The sequence below is a fragment of the Labeo rohita genome, chromosome 6 (genome assembly GCF_022985175.1).
Source record: "Labeo rohita strain BAU-BD-2019 chromosome 6, IGBB_LRoh.1.0, whole genome shotgun sequence".
Classification (NCBI taxonomy): domain Eukaryota; kingdom Metazoa; phylum Chordata; class Actinopteri; order Cypriniformes; family Cyprinidae; genus Labeo; species Labeo rohita.
Window position 1 is genome coordinate 25,834,319 of NC_066874.1, and position 18,539 is coordinate 25,852,857.

The 18,539-nt window shown below is 36.1% G+C and overlaps 1 protein-coding gene across 7 annotated transcripts in view; it reads left to right on the top strand.

The window, feature by feature from the left end:
* Positions 1-18,539, top strand: part of cadpsb (Ca2+-dependent activator protein for secretion b) — a 95,955-nt gene that overhangs the window by 43,737 nt on the left and 33,679 nt on the right. For all 7 annotated transcript variants that reach the window (XM_051113248.1, XM_051113249.1, XM_051113250.1 and 4 more), the window contains exons 4-11: positions 2,407-2,487; positions 3,547-3,780; positions 5,419-5,540; positions 12,833-12,944; positions 15,241-15,380; positions 15,540-15,606; positions 15,826-15,934; positions 16,599-16,811. In XM_051113248.1, coding sequence (XP_050969205.1) covers positions 2,407-2,487; positions 3,547-3,780; positions 5,419-5,540; positions 12,833-12,944; positions 15,241-15,380; positions 15,540-15,606; positions 15,826-15,934; positions 16,599-16,811 — 1,078 coding nt within the window. The remainder of the gene's footprint in view (positions 1-2,406; positions 2,488-3,546; positions 3,781-5,418; positions 5,541-12,832; positions 12,945-15,240; positions 15,381-15,539; positions 15,607-15,825; positions 15,935-16,598; positions 16,812-18,539) is intronic.

Consider the following 18,539-nt stretch of genomic DNA (forward strand, 5'->3'; position numbering starts at 1 on the left):
TTGAGGCTGTGCATTACAGTGTTTTAAACAAGGTTAATAATGTCTGCTTTAACAACACCCTTTTATTAGCGTATCAATCAATATAATGCATGACGTCCCGTGGCTTGTTGCTAATATGCTTTGATGTGAAATGTCACACACCGTTTGAGTTAATGTTAAACACAGGCCCATAACATGGCCTTTACGCCATGAAGAACTGAGGTAAATAAACTAATGATGAACCTCTGTATAGACACCCCACCTCCATGTTGTGTTTGCCATCTATTATTAAAGCTAGGCTGTTGATGAAAGAGCCGTTTACCTCCAAACAGAACAGAAGCGTGGAGAATAAATGAGGAAGTTGAGCTTTACCACCTTGTTTGTACTTGGATCTACCAGGCGATTCCTGACCAGCTTTTCAGTTGTGTTTGCGGATGTCTTCTGTAAATTATTTATAATGGCTTATTTGTTAGCTACGTGCACAAAATGCTCGAGAACCACAGAGATGTTCATTTTGCATAAACTGAGAGCAGAGGTTGCCTTTTTCCAAAAAATGCTGGCACACCCTTCCGCAAATACTCTCCCGCAAGCCAGCCTGGAGAACAATGCGCTCATGAAACAGGTCATTAGGTCATTGTAGTCCTCCCAATGTGCTATCAAAGTTCAGTCTGGCATTTTTAGCTTTGGAGAAACCCATATGCAGACTTTTGAAGACCTAAGGGGTTATGATCAATAATTTAAACAAAAGCTTTTAGTCGAACACAATGCATTGGAGAATTCACACACTTCTTTTAGTCCAGGGGCCGCACAAGCATAAATGCGCACACATAGGGTTCCTGTATTTGCTGAGCCATGCTTAATTAGAACACAGCCTCTGGAGAGCAGGGCAGAAGATAGACAGGGCTCTGGGGACGAGGACTCAACTCTGCCCCGTGTGACTGGGTTTCCCGCTCCAGACTGACTGTCGCCATGGCAAGGGTTGCCTTGGTGCTGTCGCCTGTGGATTCTGTGTGGACAGGAGCAGACGAGTGACATAGACAGGAAGTGATGGCTCTGGATGGGGAGGCTTCAGATGTCATAACACACAAACAGACAGTGACACGCTTGCACGCCCACACGCGTGCAACAGAGTTATCGGGGGTGAAGAGATTATTTCCTATTCCAACACATCAGATTTTTCCTCTCCATAGGGGGTTTTCATCTTCCCCAGGGTCCTTGTGGGTGTGATATAGTTTATGCTTTAGAACAGGATTTATAGCCGTATATTTATGTATGAGGGGCTGTATATTTGAGCAGTGCAAAAATCGGTTACAGATGGAATATATTAAAAAATTTTATTGATGTTGTATGTGGGTTACAGAATTCTGTGGGATTTGAGGACAAGAAAATAGATAAAGATGTACATTTTGACATACATCAGTTGTATGAATTCAAATGTTCTTTGAATTATATATATATATATATATATATATATATGTATATACAGATATTAAATTATAAAATATATAAATTTTAAGTTATAGTAATTTTAGTACTTCGTCAAAGTAACATTTCTAATATATTTCAGGTTTATTTCAGTTAATGATTTTTAATAGTTTTATTCACTTAAATGGTCGAAAGATATATGTTCACTCGCATCTTGAAAGGAGAAATACAACTGTTCCTTATTTTTTATTTTTATTTTGCAAATGTGTTTTAGTAAATAGTAAGAATAAAATAAATACTAATAGTAATTATAAAAAGTATTTTTTAGGGTTTCATAAGTTTACATTACAGTATTTATTCATCTTTGTTAATGTTAGTCTAATGCTAATCGTTTATTGTTAGTTCATGTTAGTTTACAGTGCATAAACTAATGTTAACAAGCACAACTTTTGTTTTTAAATAATGAATGAGTAAATGTTGAAATTATCATTAAGATTACTAAATGCTCTAAAATTGTTCATTCTTACTAAAGAAGTTAACTAATGTTAATTAATGAATATTTATTAATTTTGTTAGCTTTTATTTTTATATCAAGTTTAATAAAAAATTATGTGCTTTTGTCATTTTTGCAATTTAGGTTTAGTTTTGATAATTATAATGATCAAATTAAATATATTTTAATCATGGCCAATGCAATATTTCTCATTATTCTTTTAAGATAATGTTTTAAAAATATCCATATTTTATTTTATGTCAGCTTTATTTCATTTAATGAAAACTATTTCTATTTTAATCACTTATAGTAATAAGGAACCATTGTATTTTGCCATTTACCTTTTCAATCTGACCCCTGGTGACCCCAATTATGTCACATATGGGGTGTAGGGAAGCTGTGACGGGGTCAGACTTGATTAGCTGCCTTCTAGAGATCTATAGGTTGGTATTAGTGTGTTGTTAGTACTGATAGTAACCAATATTACTTTGTGTGTGTGTGTGTTGCAGTTGGATAATCTGGACGAGCAAGCAGCTCAGATCAGGAGAGAACTGGACGGACGTCTGCAGATGGCTGATCAGATTGCCCGGGTAAGTCTCATCATTTGATCACTTACACGTGGACAGAGATGCTCCGGACGTGCTGTAAACAGACCTGGCATCCATTCTGTTGCAGCTCAGCCAATTCAGTTTATGCACCCACATCACTTTTTAATTCAAACCGACTGACTTCAATTTTGCCAATTAGGACTTGTTCTGTAATGAATATCTTTTTGGACATCAAGTTGACATTTTAAATTAAGTTCAGGTAAAGGGATAGTTCACCCAAAAATGAAAATTACTCCATGCCTTACTCACCCACAAGCCATCCTAGGTGTATATGGCTTTCTTCTTGTATTCAGATGAATACAGTCAGAATTATATTAAAAAAAGTCCTAGCTCTTCCAAGCTTTATAATGGCAGTGAATGGCTGTTGAGGTTTTGAAGTCCAATAAATTGCATCCATCCATCATAAAAAATACTCTTTGTAGCACCGGGGGGTTAAAAAGGCCTGAATCAATGCATTTGTGTAAGAAAAAAAAAATATTAAAAAATGTATAAACTGCAATCTCTAGCTTCTGCTAAGTGTTATATGCACATTCACTAATTAGAAAGTACAAAATGAGGAATTATGAAGAAAAAGCCAAGAAAAGAATGGTTTTTCTTCGCTGTAATCGAAAGTTGGTTCTTGTGAGACTAGCATGTTCTTACTGGAGCTTACGCTACGCCTGTGTCCTACATCATCTGCTGGAACGCCACTCTCTCACGTACAACAGTTAGCGGAAGCTAGCTTTTTTTTTTTTACGCACCAATTTGCTTCAGAAGGCCTTTATTAACGCCCTGGAGCTGTGTGGAGTACTTTTCATGATGGATGGATGCACTTTATTGGACTTCAAAATCTCAACACCCATTCACTGCCATTATAAATCTTGGAAGAGCCAGGAAATTTTTCGATATAACTCCAAATGAAGCTTTCTTTTATACAGGCTTGCAAATACTATTTTTTAATACTTTTTAACATCAGTGATCTTTTTAATACATTTGCAACTTTAAATTGCAATTATTAAACATATTATAATTTTCTTATTTGCTATTTCTTTAAAACCTCAGGCTGGCAAATTCCCCAAGTTTGTATCGAAGGAGATGGAGGCTATGTATATCGAGGAGCTGAAGAGCTCAGTCAACCAGCTGATGGCTAACCTGGAGAGCATGCCGGTTTCAAAGGGAGGAGAGTTTAAACTGCAGAAGCTAAAGAGGGGACACAACACCTCCATCATTGATATGGGACAGGAAGATGAAAACCAGCTGTCCAAGTCTGATGTTGTGCTGTCTTTCACACTTGAGGTAAGAATTGTTCTAGCCTTGAGGCAGTGTAGTTTAGCTTTGTGCTCAAGGCCAGGATACACATAGTATGCCGTCTCATCGGACCCAGGGGAAAGAGAGGGGGATTTTTAGTTGTGGCCCTTCTCAAGGCTTCCATACATTTGACTTTTTTGGTGAAGGTTTGTGACTTCTAGGCCTTACTGAGATGTACTTGATGTTTTGCATACAATTAACCATGATGTCTGAAACATATAACCAAACTTGAGAAACAATGTCAGATGCAGAAAGAGTGGTAGGAGGAATAATTCACCCAAAAAATTTATTCACCCAGAAATTTAGCATTACATCACTTGCTCACCAATGTATCCTCTGTAGTGAATGGGTGCCGTCAGAATGAGAGTACAAACTGCTGATAAAAACATCATAATAATCTACAAATAATCCACACGTCTCCATTCCATCAATTAACAGATTTGTTTCTTACAAACAACAGCTTTTCCTTTCACAAGATGTTAACTGATGGAGTCCATCAGTGTGGATTACTTGTGGATTATTGTCATGTTTTTATCAGCTTTTTGGGCTCTCATTCTGACGGCACCCATTCACCGCAAAGGATCCGTTGGTGAGCAAGTGATATTAATGCTAAATTTCTCTAAATCTGTTTTGATTAAGAAACAAACTTGTCTACATTTTGGATGGTCTGAGGGTGAGCAAATAGTGAACTTTTGGATGAGCTATTCCTTTAAGCATTTTTGGTGCTAGTTGCATAAAAATGACAGATTTTGCCAAGTATTTTTAGGTTTTAGCTGTAGTTTTATTCTTTGGACTTTGGAAATGTGCTGATTTGAACAAAACTTTGTAAAAATAGTTTATAGCTTGTTTCGACAGTCTGAAATAGCGCTTACTCCCACACTTGTAAATATCTTTTGGGAGTCTAAGGGTTTGCCTCTCATAATTTGGAATTAATGGACACTCTTTAGTTTTGATAGAGAATTTAAATGAGATGTAATGATAAATTTAGCGACATTAGCAGCTGCAGCGTTAGTTTAACACATGCGTCTATGAGATTTAATCTTTACGGAGTTTCCAGCCCTTGCTATCGTATAAATTATAGATAGACTGCAGACAGAAAGGGCTGCAGCATATTAAAAAAAAGGTTATACTGCATTTTTGATAAATGATTCCCCAGAATATCGAATGCCTCTGAGAAATCTCCCCTCTCAAGTCTGAGGTTTTGCTATAATTATACTATCTTGAGCTAGCTCGTTTTCAGGGCAGTTGATTATAACGTGGCACGGCTTTAGTAGTCACAGAGGCTGACAGTGCAGTGTTTTATGGATTTGATAGCCTGGCTCGTGTCTTTGGAGTCTATTTTGTTTTGGGGAGCTACGAGCTGCCGGATTTTATAGGTGCTCTGGGTGTGTGGATTGATTTTCGGTCCAGAAGTAAACAGTGCTTATTCAATGAGTGTCAAGAACAAGAAAGTTGAATGCTAATAAAAGTTGACAATGTGTGCAAAAAGTTGAGTGGATCCTGATTGGTTGCTAATGAATAAGAGTTTTAAAACAGCATCCAAGGGAATGTTTAATTGCTTATGTGAGAATTTCAAAACATACTGTACCTGCATATAAAATACAACCAAATGTTCCTTTTGTGTAGGTGGTGATTATGGAAGTTCAGGGGTTGAAGTCACTGGCTCCTAATCGCATTGTGTACTGCACAATGGAGGTGGAAGGTGGAGAGAAGTTACAGACGGACCAGGCTGAGGCCTCCAAACCCACGTAGGCCACTTTGTTTTGTTTCTTCTTACTTTTTTACTCTAAATTATTTTTAATGGCTCATTTGGAATTTTGGATTCATTTGGACTCAAACAATTCTGAATTAACATCTACACTACCATTCAAAGGTTTGGGGTTGGTAAGATTATGTAATGGTTTTGAAAGAAGTCTACAGAAGCCCATTTCCGCCACTGAATAAAACATTTTAAAAAAGGTAATTGCAAGTTTTTATCTCACGATTCTGACTTTTTTCTTGCAATTGTGAGTTTACATCGTACAATTTTTATTTTTTTCTCAGATTTTTGAGATATAAACTCACAATTGCAAGAAATAAAGAAATTTCACAATTCTGACTTTTTCAAATGCAAGTTTATATCTCGCAATTCTGACTTTTTTCTTTAGAATTTTAAGATATTAACTCAAATTTGCATGTTATGAAGATATGAACGCGCAATTCAGAAAAAAAGTCACAATTAGGAGATATAAAGTTTTAAATAAATTATTTCTGAGAATTATGAATAGTTTAGATCTCGCAATTCTATTTTTTTCTCACAATCGCAAGTTAATATCACGTAATGCTGACTTTATAACTTGCATAAATGACTCTATATCTAAAAAAATAAAGTTTATAAGTTTATAGTTAATTATGAATAATCTAAATATCATGCAATACTGAGAAAAAAAAAACTTTATATCTCACAATTCTAACTTTATAACTCGCAATTCCAAGTTTATATCATACATTTCTAAGAAAAAAGTCAGAATTGCGAGCTTGTATTACACAATTTCGAGAAAAAAAACAGACTTGAGATAGAAACTTGCAATCACAATTGTGAGAAAAAAATCTGAATTGTAAGATAAAAAGTCACAATTACCTTTTTTTTTTCATTCAGTGGAGGAAACGGGCTTCCATAGAAGCCCTTATGCTCACCAAAGCTCCATTTTTTTGATCATGAATGAGTAAATAAAATTGAAATAAGAAGTATTATAAATTGCATTTAAATGTATAAAATAATTCTATTTTAATATATTTTAAAACATAATTTATTCTGTGTTGACAGCTACATTTTCAGCAGCCAGAAAGTTCAGAAGAACAGCATTTATTTAATTTAATTTAAATATTTTGTAACATGAATGTCTTTACTGTCACTTTCTTTCCAAAAAAAAAAAAAAATCTTAGTGATTCCAAATGTTTGAAAGGTAGTGTATATACTTATAGTTTTACATTCATGTGTTAAAATGCCTTAAAATATGTGTAAGTTATGCAGATATAGATATTTTAGTAGCTAATGCCAACATCTGGAGAGCAAGACCTCTGATGTAATGTCAAAATATAATACAGTTTACTGATAACAGATGAGCTGTGTATAAATTTCTATACAAATGCTTTTTTGTTACCAATTATTTACTTAAAATTCATACTATTCATTAATAAAATCATTACATTATATTATAATTATAAGCTACATGTAAGTTATAAGCTCTGTAGATTTCCTGTGGATCCGATGGAATGCGTTCTCAGCATGCATTACATTCATAATATGGGACAGTTTTCTAATGGTAGTGCAGTTTCAGGTGCTGTGTCCTCCAACTAGAACTCTCTTATTTGGCCAGAGGCAGTTACTCAAGGGATGAGCACATGACGAAGTGCTATTTTTGGGCCCTACGTTCCATCATTGGATCAGATGCCAATTTATAACGAGCTAAAGAGCGAGAGGGAGCACGGTAGAGCGAGAGAGAGCGAGAAAGAATCAGTGAATATGAGACACAGCCTCCATGTCCCCTCAGAAAAGTAATCAGCTGTGGAGAAACTGATTAGGAGTGCGTATCCCAGCGGAAGGGGGGTGAAGGGAAAGAGAAAGAGAGAGAGAGAGAGAGCGCCTCCAGCACTCCTGAAGAATAATGACGTCACGTGAGAATTAGCATTTAGATTCTATCATCACACACACACCAACCTTCACATGTGTGTATGTGTGAGAATGTGCACACAGACATACACATTATATAGTACGCCTTTGAAGGGAGTAAAGTCTGTTTCATATACAAGGTCACCTTCTTGCCCCACAAAATGAGGAAAACCAACAATAAGGCATCGTATTCAAGGACATTTGCTTTCCCCTGTTTTATACCTTTCTGCTTTCTATGTCTTCCTTCCAGAGCTGACCAATATAGCAAAAAAAATCTACATTAAGCATAAAAATAAAATAAAATAAAATCTCATTATTTTTGACCGTGTGGCTGCGTCGTCATGACAAGTGTCGACATGTTTACATCCTGCCAGGATGGCATCTAGCGTTTCTTGTCTCTGCTGTTTGTGAGCTCTTTCAATAGCTGTGGTCTATTAAACGCTTCAAAGGCATCAGGACTAACGTGAAGAGAACAAAGATGCAGGTCTTTAGAAAGTTTTATTCATCTACAGGTATCTTCCCATTCTTTTCTCCTCTTCTTATCGCTAAGAAAGCAGTGAAGACTTACATCACTTCTCTTGTTACCCTTCGATTGAAAAGACAGAGTGACAGAAATTGACAGAGTGAAAACAGTTTCACATCATCAAAATAATGGTGCCCCCCATAGTCCAAAATATGTATAAAACAATGTGGATTTTTCGAATAACGTAAATCTTTCCTGGGCTTTTTACTACATATTTCAGTAAGAGACATCATTTACGTTATATTTAGCAATACAAGTCTTAATACCCGGGGTTTCCTTTAACACTTACTTTATTGAAATTATTTTTTATTATTTTAATTTATTTTAATTATTTGAAAAATACCATTAAAAATACCATTATAAAACGGATAGTTCCGGTCCTTGATTCTGATTGGTTGAGCCGTGGTCTAAGCTGTTGTATATAACTCATTACAAACATACTCCAACCACTTTGTTGCAACCACAGCTGTTTCTGAGGAACTATATTGTTTGGTGGAAGAATACTGTTTTTATTTATGTCATTATATTTTATTTGCTCTGTATTATTTTGTGAAACATTACTACTTATATGGAATAACCGTTTTGTAAAAGCAATAAGCCCTGTGAAGCCGTAGTTTACAGTGAATTTATAACAGCTAAGGGGTTTTAGTCACTCCGCTTTGCGTCGTGCATAACAACTTATTGCTTATTGCTTTATTTTAAGTGCTGGTGCAAATGAATCATTGAGTCAGAGGTTTGAGTTGATTCATTGAAACTGATTCATTTGAACTGAAGTTAATCAAACTTACCAACCATGTTTTTTGCTACTGAAGTTAGCTAACAACGCCCCTTAGCTGTTATAAATTAACTGTAAATCACGGCTTCTTGGGGCTTATTGCTTTATTTTATAACTCTTTATACAATAGATAACATTTCAAAGCATCATTTCAGTATTAAACTGGAAAATGACAGAATCAGTGATGCAAATCCAAATTACAAGTTTATTCATTAAAACAACTTCAATTCCGCGATAAGCAGCTCTACTGAAGTCAGTAGTGTCTCTATTCACCTCGAGTCAGTTCAGTGATTCAGTTCAATTTAATAACAGTGACGATGTTGCAGAATTTATCCCAATCAAGACATCCCACATTCACAGTATTGTTTCATTTTACATCACCAGGAAAACTGTACATTTATTGTGAATATTCAGTATACCGCACAGCTCTACATCCTTTCCCATATCAAAGCTCCCCTGCTCCTCTTTATTCTCTGTCCATGATTCTGCTCCATTCTTTTCCTCTTTTTGTGACTTAAATTTTGCTTCCTGCTCTCTTTTCTTCTTTCAACTGTAAAGCACTTAGCTCTTATAAAAGCCTTATGATTATGAGTCATAGAACTCAGTCTATATTCATGTATTCATGCTGTCACCGCCGGTTGGAAACAGAGAGAATTGGTTCATTTTGGCAAAGCATAACAGCGCTAATGGACACACAAGAATGTGTCACATCAAACAGACATGCTAAAGGAGAGAGATTAAGAGGAGGACGAGATAGCGAAGTGACGGCAGAATCGACGAGAAAAGGATATTTGACATTCAAATGTACTTAGAAAATGTTAGTCAGTCAGCTGTTCAAGAATAAACATATCTTGCGCAGTCCCAAAGGCGCCTTCACATATACACACACAGTTCAGCCATGCATGGCCTTGTGCAATGTCAGCAACCTCGCTGACACTCGCCGTTAGCACCGTTCGAATGCTAACCCATCCGTATCCAGAAACGAAACATCTTTCGTTCATTAACATAAGACTTATTGCTATTTGTGATTTATTAGTCTGGTCAACCAGGTTCTAAATTCAGAATAGTGCTCTTTGTAGTTTTTGTAATTATTTTCAGCACTGTACTTCATTCACAATTGCACTCTTACTGTCTGCAGAAAGTAAAATCGCATCAGCATGGATTTTTTGAATGCATTTGCGTCATTACATACAGTAGTTTCCATAGTTTTTTTAGTGTAGACAGTGTGTGAAAATTATCGGCGGGTGCAATTCATTCTTTGTGAATTTCTCCCTTTGTGTTATAAAATATTTAATATCCCTTGTAGGCCCTTAGAAAAATATAGCGGCAAACATTTGGCCAGCAAATTTTTCTCAAGCTCATATTTTCACATGCAAATCACCACATATTAATCACACGTTTGTTGCAAATAAAAGAGTTTTTGCTAATGGTGTTGATCCATCCTGAACCGCCTGTCTGTTATGATATGTTTATCGCCCCCTGGTGTTCATCAAACAGATTGACGATTGTGTTCACCCGTCGCTCAATCTGCATTTGTCACTTCTCCATGTGATAAATCACACTTCCCACCACACATAGCAGATTTTTTCCCTCTTGCGCTAGCTTTCCCTTTTTGCCCTCTTTTCCCTTCCATCTCTTTTTCGCTCTCCCCCTTTTTCTTTCTGTCTCATTTGACTGCTGCCTCTGAAACATGCAGCCTGTTTCCACGGCAGCAGATCATGTCACGTGTTTCGGTTTTACTAGGCCAACTCTACCCCTCACCCTGTGTGTGTGAGTACAGGAGAGAGTGTATCTGTGTTTTCTAAGGTGAACGTTTCTATACAGTTGCATCATATTGTACTGAGATTTTGTGCATTTATTATTTACAATATCAATACTGATCGTTTAAAACATGTCTGTGAGTTATAGTCTTCTCTCACTCTACGGCCCTGCTACGGTGTGATCTTCTATACACAAGTTCAAGACAGCGAAGCTGCACAGTTATTATATTTTTCCCTTTATGAAGGCTTTACACTGCATACATATGGATTAGTGCCCATAAAGAGGAGGGAGGCTTAGAGAGACTGTAACAGGGGCATTTTCTTTTCTAAGGAATTAAAGGAGACAGTGCCTACACAGAAAAATTAGGATGAAAAATAGTAATTAGTATATAAAACTTAAAAAAGTTTTAGACGGAGGAACTGTCTGGTTAGCCTTGGTGTCATACTAAAGCGTAGCATGAATTTAAACACTGTAAATTGGGAACATTTGAGAAAATAGTATTAAAGGGATAGTTCACCAGTGTTGCCAAGTCTGCAGTTTTCCGTGGAATTGGGCTACTTTAACACTGTTGTTGGGGGGGTGTTTTTTCATGTCTGTGGGTTGAAGTGACCCCAATAATGTAATATTTAGCCCCTGGAATGCTAATTCTACTGGGGGAACCCCACAAAAAAAAGGCCCACCAGGAACGTGATTTGGGATGCGTTTAGGATTCTTCTGCTAGTTTTATTGTGAAAACCTGGAAACCCTGTAGGTAAAAATTCGGTTATTAATTACTCACCCTTATGTCGTTCCAAACCTGTAAGACCTTTGTTCGTCTTTGGGACACAAATTAAGATATTTTACACAAAACCTGAGAGCTTTTTGACCTTGTACAAACAGCAATGTGACTACTACTTTCGAGGCCCAGAAAGGTAGTAAGGACATGGTTGAAATAGTCCATGTGATATCAGTGGTTTAACCTTATTATTATTTTTGTTTTCTTTGTGCACAAAAAGTATTCTTGTAGCTTCATAATATTACAGTTAAACCACAGATGTAACATGGACTATTTTAACAAACTTACTACCTTTCTGGCCCTTGAATGTGGTAGTTGCATTGCTGTCTGTGCAGGGTCATAAAGCTCTGAGATTTCATCAAAATATCTTAATTTGTGTTCTGAAGATGAACAAAGGTCTTATGGGTTTGGAACAACATGAGGTTGAGTAATTAATGACAGAATTTATATTTTTGGGTGAACTATTCCTTTAAGCTGCTAAAAGAAAAGAAAGCAAACTCTTTTTTGGCATAAAAAAATTGATCATTTTGACCCATACAATGTATTGTTGGCTATTGCTACAAATATGTGCTAGCTATGACTGGTTTTGTGGTTCAGGGTCACACTCTAAAATTTTTGCTAATGTTACTTAAAAAAACAGATCTCCCCAAAACGGCTATCAAAGATGTAGATGAGTTTGTTTATTCAAGAACAGATTTAGAGAAATTTAACATTGCATCACTTGTTCACCAATGGATCCTATGGAGTGAATGGGTGCCATTAGAATGAGAGTCCAACAGCTGATAAAAACATCACAATAATCCACAAGTAATCCACATGACTCCAATCCATCATTCTTGTAAAGTGAAAATCCAACAAACAACTCCATCACTAGGGCATTTTAGACTTAAAAAAAAAAGCAAATGCACTTTCCTCAGGTCTGCGACACGCCACTGGACTGTGATAATGAATGGGTATAGAAAGCGTAAATAATGGTGGACTGCGAATGTGCACTTTCGAAATCTTCTTTAGGTTATTTGTTTATTTATTTATTTTCCAAATGTCAGACTTGTCTGTTGTGTCAGAGAATCTCGTACCAGTAATCACCAGAGAATATCCTCGGCTGAAAGTGTTTATGTACCAAACGTCAGACGATACACTTTTACCCACTGGTTTGTCTCTTATGCACTTGACATTCAGTATTAGATTTTTACGACCTTATCAAATGATTTGTTAGCCAACAATTTCATCAGCCCTGCCCTGTAGCCGAATAGAACTGCCGAGATTGTTTTTCTCGCTGATCAAAGTAATACAATGAAAACAAGGGTTGCGAGATGTCCCTGTGTGCAATGGTTACGCAGTGATAAAGTAATAAAGAGCGGCCGAGTGTCAAGGAGATCTATGATACCTGGAGAAAGCCATATGTTAGCATCCCCATACATCTTAAAGGGAGTTGCTCGACAGGCGCAAGAGCCCCTTGAAGTAACACCATAGTGGTTGTACTGTTTATGTCTAAGTAAATAGAAGCCTGAAATCAAGGACATCATTGGTGTTTGTGTTTATGTGTGTTCTCAGCTGGGGAACCCAAGGAGACTTCACCACCACACACCCTCTGCCGGCGGTCAAAGTGAAGCTCTTCACAGAGAGCACAGGGGTGTTGGCACTGGAGGACAAGGAGCTGGGCCGGGTAACTCTCCATCCTTCTTTTTTTCTTGTGGCTTTGGACATCTGCCGTTCTGTTTGGTTTTTTGGAGTTTGAGGATTATTTGAGGTTATGGTGTTGTAGGAATGACATCTTACTTTATAATTCTCCTTTTGCCTCATTCTCCTGCTGTTTGATGCCTGTGGCTAAAAAAGACTCTCCAGTCGCCTGTAAATCCCTGTAAAGACACAAGAAACAAGAAGGCTTTTAAGTCAAATCCCTGATCTGTTTCTAGAGTGAATATTTGTTTTTCTTTTAGAGGATATTTTCCCAAAGAACAAAACAGGCTTCCTTTTAATGAGTTGGAATTTGAATTGAATTGACCCACACCACTCTGGATGTTGATTTGCTGTAATACATAATTATTTTTGGCTAATTATGCCTTTTTATTAATTATGTTGTAATAAAGGCATCAAATCAGATCATTTTGCCATACAGAATCACAAATGTCCACATTTTTTCTGACAATTTTACTATATAAATACAATGTTAAAATTAGTAACAAAAAGAGTACAATACAGCTCAAAATTTTTTTTTAATAATACTGATATTCAGCAAGTGTGCATTATATTGATCAAGTGTGACAGTAAATGCATTTATAATGTTGCAAAATATATATTTTTTCATATAAATGACGTTCTTTTAAACAATTTATTCATAAACGAATCATGGTTTCCAAGAAAGTATTAAGTAGCGTAACTATTTTGAATAATTTCTATTATAAGAATGTTTCAGCAGAATAGTAGAAACTGCCATTAGAATGATTTCTGATGAACCATGTGACACTGAAGACTGCAGTAACAGATACTGACCAAATATATGCAGGTCTGGTGATCATTATAGATTTATGTCAAAAACATGTAAAAAATCTTACTGACCAAAAACCTTTGAACAGTTGTGTGTGAATATATAATACTGCAGAATGTCCTTAAGAATTTACCTATAAATTATTTTATATTTATATTAGGGCTGGGTAAAAAAATATTGATTTCTCAATTTTAATCAATTCTCATCTTTATGAAATTATATTGATTCTTAAATCCCAAGAATGGATTAGTCTAGCCTGTTTTCAGTTAATGAATTAAACATGTGGCGTGCATTTCATCAATATTTAATTTAGTTTGAATAAATCTGTTAAGTTTTTGTGACAGCCACCATTTAAGTGTTTATATTTCAAAAAAATGAATTGGACTACAAATAGAATTATGTAATTGTAAAATTAGTAGCTGAGTGTAATTTAAGTGTTGCATACAAATCAGTTAATTTTAACTCCCAATATTATAACATAGTACCAGCTGACTCTCGTGTGTATTTTATAGCATTAGTTGAAAGGTTTTTTTTTCCTTGAGAAAATTTGCCATGTGCTATATCTGATATATATCCAAAATAATCGATATTAAATCAAATTGAAAGCTTGTGAGTAGAAATTGAATCGAATTATGAAATTTGTGTCTAAACCCAGCTCTAACTAATATCATATAAGGTTTCTCATAATATGCCCAACGTTGTGTATATGATATCATGGGGAATTTATAGGAAAAAATATTTTATTAAAACCCAAAGCAATGTAATTTCATTTTAAATGTGCATTTATAATCCAACTTCAAAATAATTAAAATTCAGAATTGGAATTTAAAAAACATTCTACATTCAAGGACTCAGATGTCGGATTGGCACAGGGTTTAAAAAACTTGTCTGTGTCTCCATCAAGACTAAAGAATACAGGCATCTCTAAGCCTTGAACTCTAGCTAAGATTACGCCAACCTATCAGAGAGAGAAAAGAGAATAAAAAAGCACAGGAGACAGTACGTGAGAAACTGGCTCTTCTCTGATAAAGTACCAAGAGAAGAGCTATACAGTCTAACTCTCAGTACACAGCCACATGAGCCAAAATTAATTGACTGTTGAGAATTTCTCTGAAAACGCTGACTGGCAAAGTAATATGTCATTATCAGCTCACACTCAGACTCAGGGATATTTTTCCCACACCCACACAACCTGTTTATCCGTTTACTGAATGCTTCATGTGTGAAAATGTCTTAGAGTTTCTAGGGCAGACACAGGCTATAGGATTACATGTTAAAGGGATAGTTCACCCAAAAATGAAAATTCTGTCATCATGTCCTGAAAGAAGGTCATACGTATTTAAAACAACAACTGAGTGAGTAAATAGTTTAATTTCGGACATGCTGTTCTTTTTAATGGTGATAGCTTTGTTTCTCACTCAGTGATTGCTCACTTTGGTCTAATAATCATGATTCTCTCATGTTGAATGATTAGGTGGTTCTTCACCCAACTCCAAACAGCCCAAAGCAGGCAGAGCTTCACAAGATGACTGTGACCAAAGCCTGCCCTGATCAAGATCTGAAGATCAAACTTGCCGTACGCATGGACAAACCTCAGAACATGAAGGCTTGTGGGTAAGGAATTTTACGGGGACAGGAGTACTGAAGATTGCATTCCAAAACTGTATCATGATTTAATAAAAAGAAATGATGCACATTACTGTCTACTAACAGTGTATGATACTATGTATGACTGTAGTAAAACAGTAATGAAACCTATGGTTATTCCTTTAGGTATTTATGGGCTGTTGGCAAAAATGTTTGGAAACGCTGGAAGAAGCGCTTCTTTGTCTTGGTCCAGGTATATATTTTAATATATTTAAATTGAGGGAGGGACAAATATGAATGTAACAAAGTTAGGTTTGGCTTCAATTTGAAGTTCCTTCTGTTCATTAGTGTCTTAATGAACCATGTACAGTTTTAAGTAGTGCATATGACACAGATTTAACCCAGAGAACGAAATGGGCTGCATGTGGCATAATAAGCATTTTAACACTACTTGTTTCACTTTCTCTTATAGGTAAGTCAGTATACCTTTGCCATGTGCAGCTATCGAGAGAAGAAGTCAGAACCACAGGAGCTGCTGCAGTTAGATGGCTATACTGTGGACTACACTGACCCACAGCCAGGTAATACTCCCACATTGACAACATACTAGAGTTTCATAAAACTTTTCTCACTTTCTGGTTGTTAGATGTTAGTAGAATATGTCCATAGTTAAAGGGATAGTTCACCCAAAAATAAAAATTCTGTCAATAATTACTCACCCTCATGTCCAAACCCATAAGACCTTTGTTTATCTTCAGAACACAAATTAAGATATTTTTGTTAAATCCAAGAGCTTTTTTTCCCTGCGTAGACAACCACGTTCAAGGCCCACAAACGTAGTAAGGACATCATTAAAATAGTCCATGTGATCACAGTGGTTCAACCTTAATTTTATGAAGCTACGCAAATACTTTTTGTTCTTTGATGCACATACACAATATGTCACATGGACTATTTAAATGATGTCCTTACTACCTTTCTGGGGCTTGAACGTGTCAGTTGCATTGCTGACTATGCAGGGTGAGAAAACTCTTGGGTATCATCCAAAATATCTTAATTTGTCTTCTGAAGACGAACGAAAGTCTACCGGGTTTGGAATGACATGAGGGTGAGTAATTTTCTTTTTTGGTTGAACTATTCCTTTCATGTACTTAACTACATCTTTGTTTTTTTTGGTTTGTAAAGCAGTGAGAATGCATTTTAATTATATCCACCAAGCTTACTTGAAGTTGACTGTGTGTACAGGTCTGGATGGAGGCCGGGCTTTCTTCAATGCAGTGAAGGAGGGTGACACTGTGATCTTTGCCAGTGATGATGAGCAGGACCGCATCCTATGGGTGCAGGCCATGTATCGAGCTACTGGCCAATCACACAAACCCGTCCCGCCCACCCAGGTCCAGAAACTGAATTCTAAGGGCGGAGCTGCGGCACAGATGGACGCCCCCATTTCTCAGTTCTGTAAGTAAACATACCAGTAAAGCATTTCATTACAATGTCAGTCAGGACAAAAAATTGACTGAAGCTGAGATGGCGAGTAAATTAAATACATAGGAAGATTTGTTAAGCTCCATATCTTTAGAACAGCAATGGCCCTGTTATTTAGGTCCTAGCCCCCACAACCATTCACATACAGCGACACTGCTCCTGTGACGACACATCATTTCGGTCGCAAAGTACAGAATAATAATGAATAAATGAATTCAGGTTGTTGTCAGGTTGAGTTAGTAACTCATAATGTCGAAGTAATGTCAACTTACACTCTCAGCATACTGCACAAGTAGAAGCAAAAGGTAAGATTGAGTGTAAAAATGTGTTTACTTAAATGTCCATGTCTTCAATACTGCCCTTCTCCTGATTAGCTTTAGCATCCGCGTGTAAGACTTTTCAGCTGATAGCTAGCTTAAATCATTTAAATTGGTTAAGCAATACCAACACTTTTCTATAAAGGTATAGTTAACCCAAAAATGAACATTATGACATCTTTTACTCACCCTTGCGTTGTTTCAAAATCATGTGACTTTTTTTCTTCTGCGGAACACATACATTTTGGTCTATTTCTTACACAAGTCTTGAAAAGACTTGGAAGCTTGATCCTTGTTCATTGTTCATTTGCATGCAATACAGTTTCCAAATTTTGTCCTTTTGTTTCCCGCAGAAGAAAGAAAGTTCTAAGGGTTTGGAATGACATGAGAATCAGTAAATAATGACAGAATTTTCATTTTTGGGTGAACTGGTTGTTTAAGGCTTAATAGCGCCTTTCGTTGAATTATGATTCTGCCACACGTTCTTACCAACCTGTTAAATAATAGTACTTTACACTTATATCAAGTCACTTTGAAGCATCTAAATAATAATAGATCCTGCTATTCAGAACGTTGTCTTTTGGTGTGCATCTACTTCAGCATCTGTCCATAGCAATGTCTTATATCACAAAATGTCTCTTAAGGAACTGCTACATAAGACGTTCAATTAAATATAGCTCACGTATACAAAATCTAAAGGTAGAGGTTCTGTGTTGTTTTTCCATTGATTTATTTGTCCTGTTTGTGAATGTTTCTTGTGGTCAGATGATTCCCTCACAAGTTCAGATGCCATTCAATTTTCTCTCTATAAGACAGACCCTCTCCCTTCTGAAACATTATTACACTGTGTAAATGTTTCACCCTCCACCTTAACACACCCCAGGTGGTCTTGAATGGCACAGAGTAGTGGAATATAAAACATGAAATACACACATCCACGAGCAAACATCCCTTTGCTGCAGAAGGTTTTTGCAGATTCTTGAATACTATGAAGGTTCTGATAACAGCTTTTACTCTGATTGCTTACAAAGTGCATGTATCATAATAAAATAAAATGTTAATGTTAATATTTAAAGGGCAATGGAATCCCTGAGTATTTTTGTTTTGGTAACATTTTACAATAGGGTTCACTTTGGAAACATTAGTTTTCATGGTTATTGTTAATAAATAATTAATGTTCATCCATAATACATTACTACTGTTAATTCATTTAAAGTGTGAAAATGTATTTGTATATGTAGAAATGAACATTAACCTACAGATAAAGCTAAGTCAAAAGTTTATATACACCTTGCAGAATCTACAAAATGTTTTTCAGCATTTTTGTGTATTTGAACCCTTTCCAACAATGACTGTATGATTTTGAGATCCATCTTTTCACACT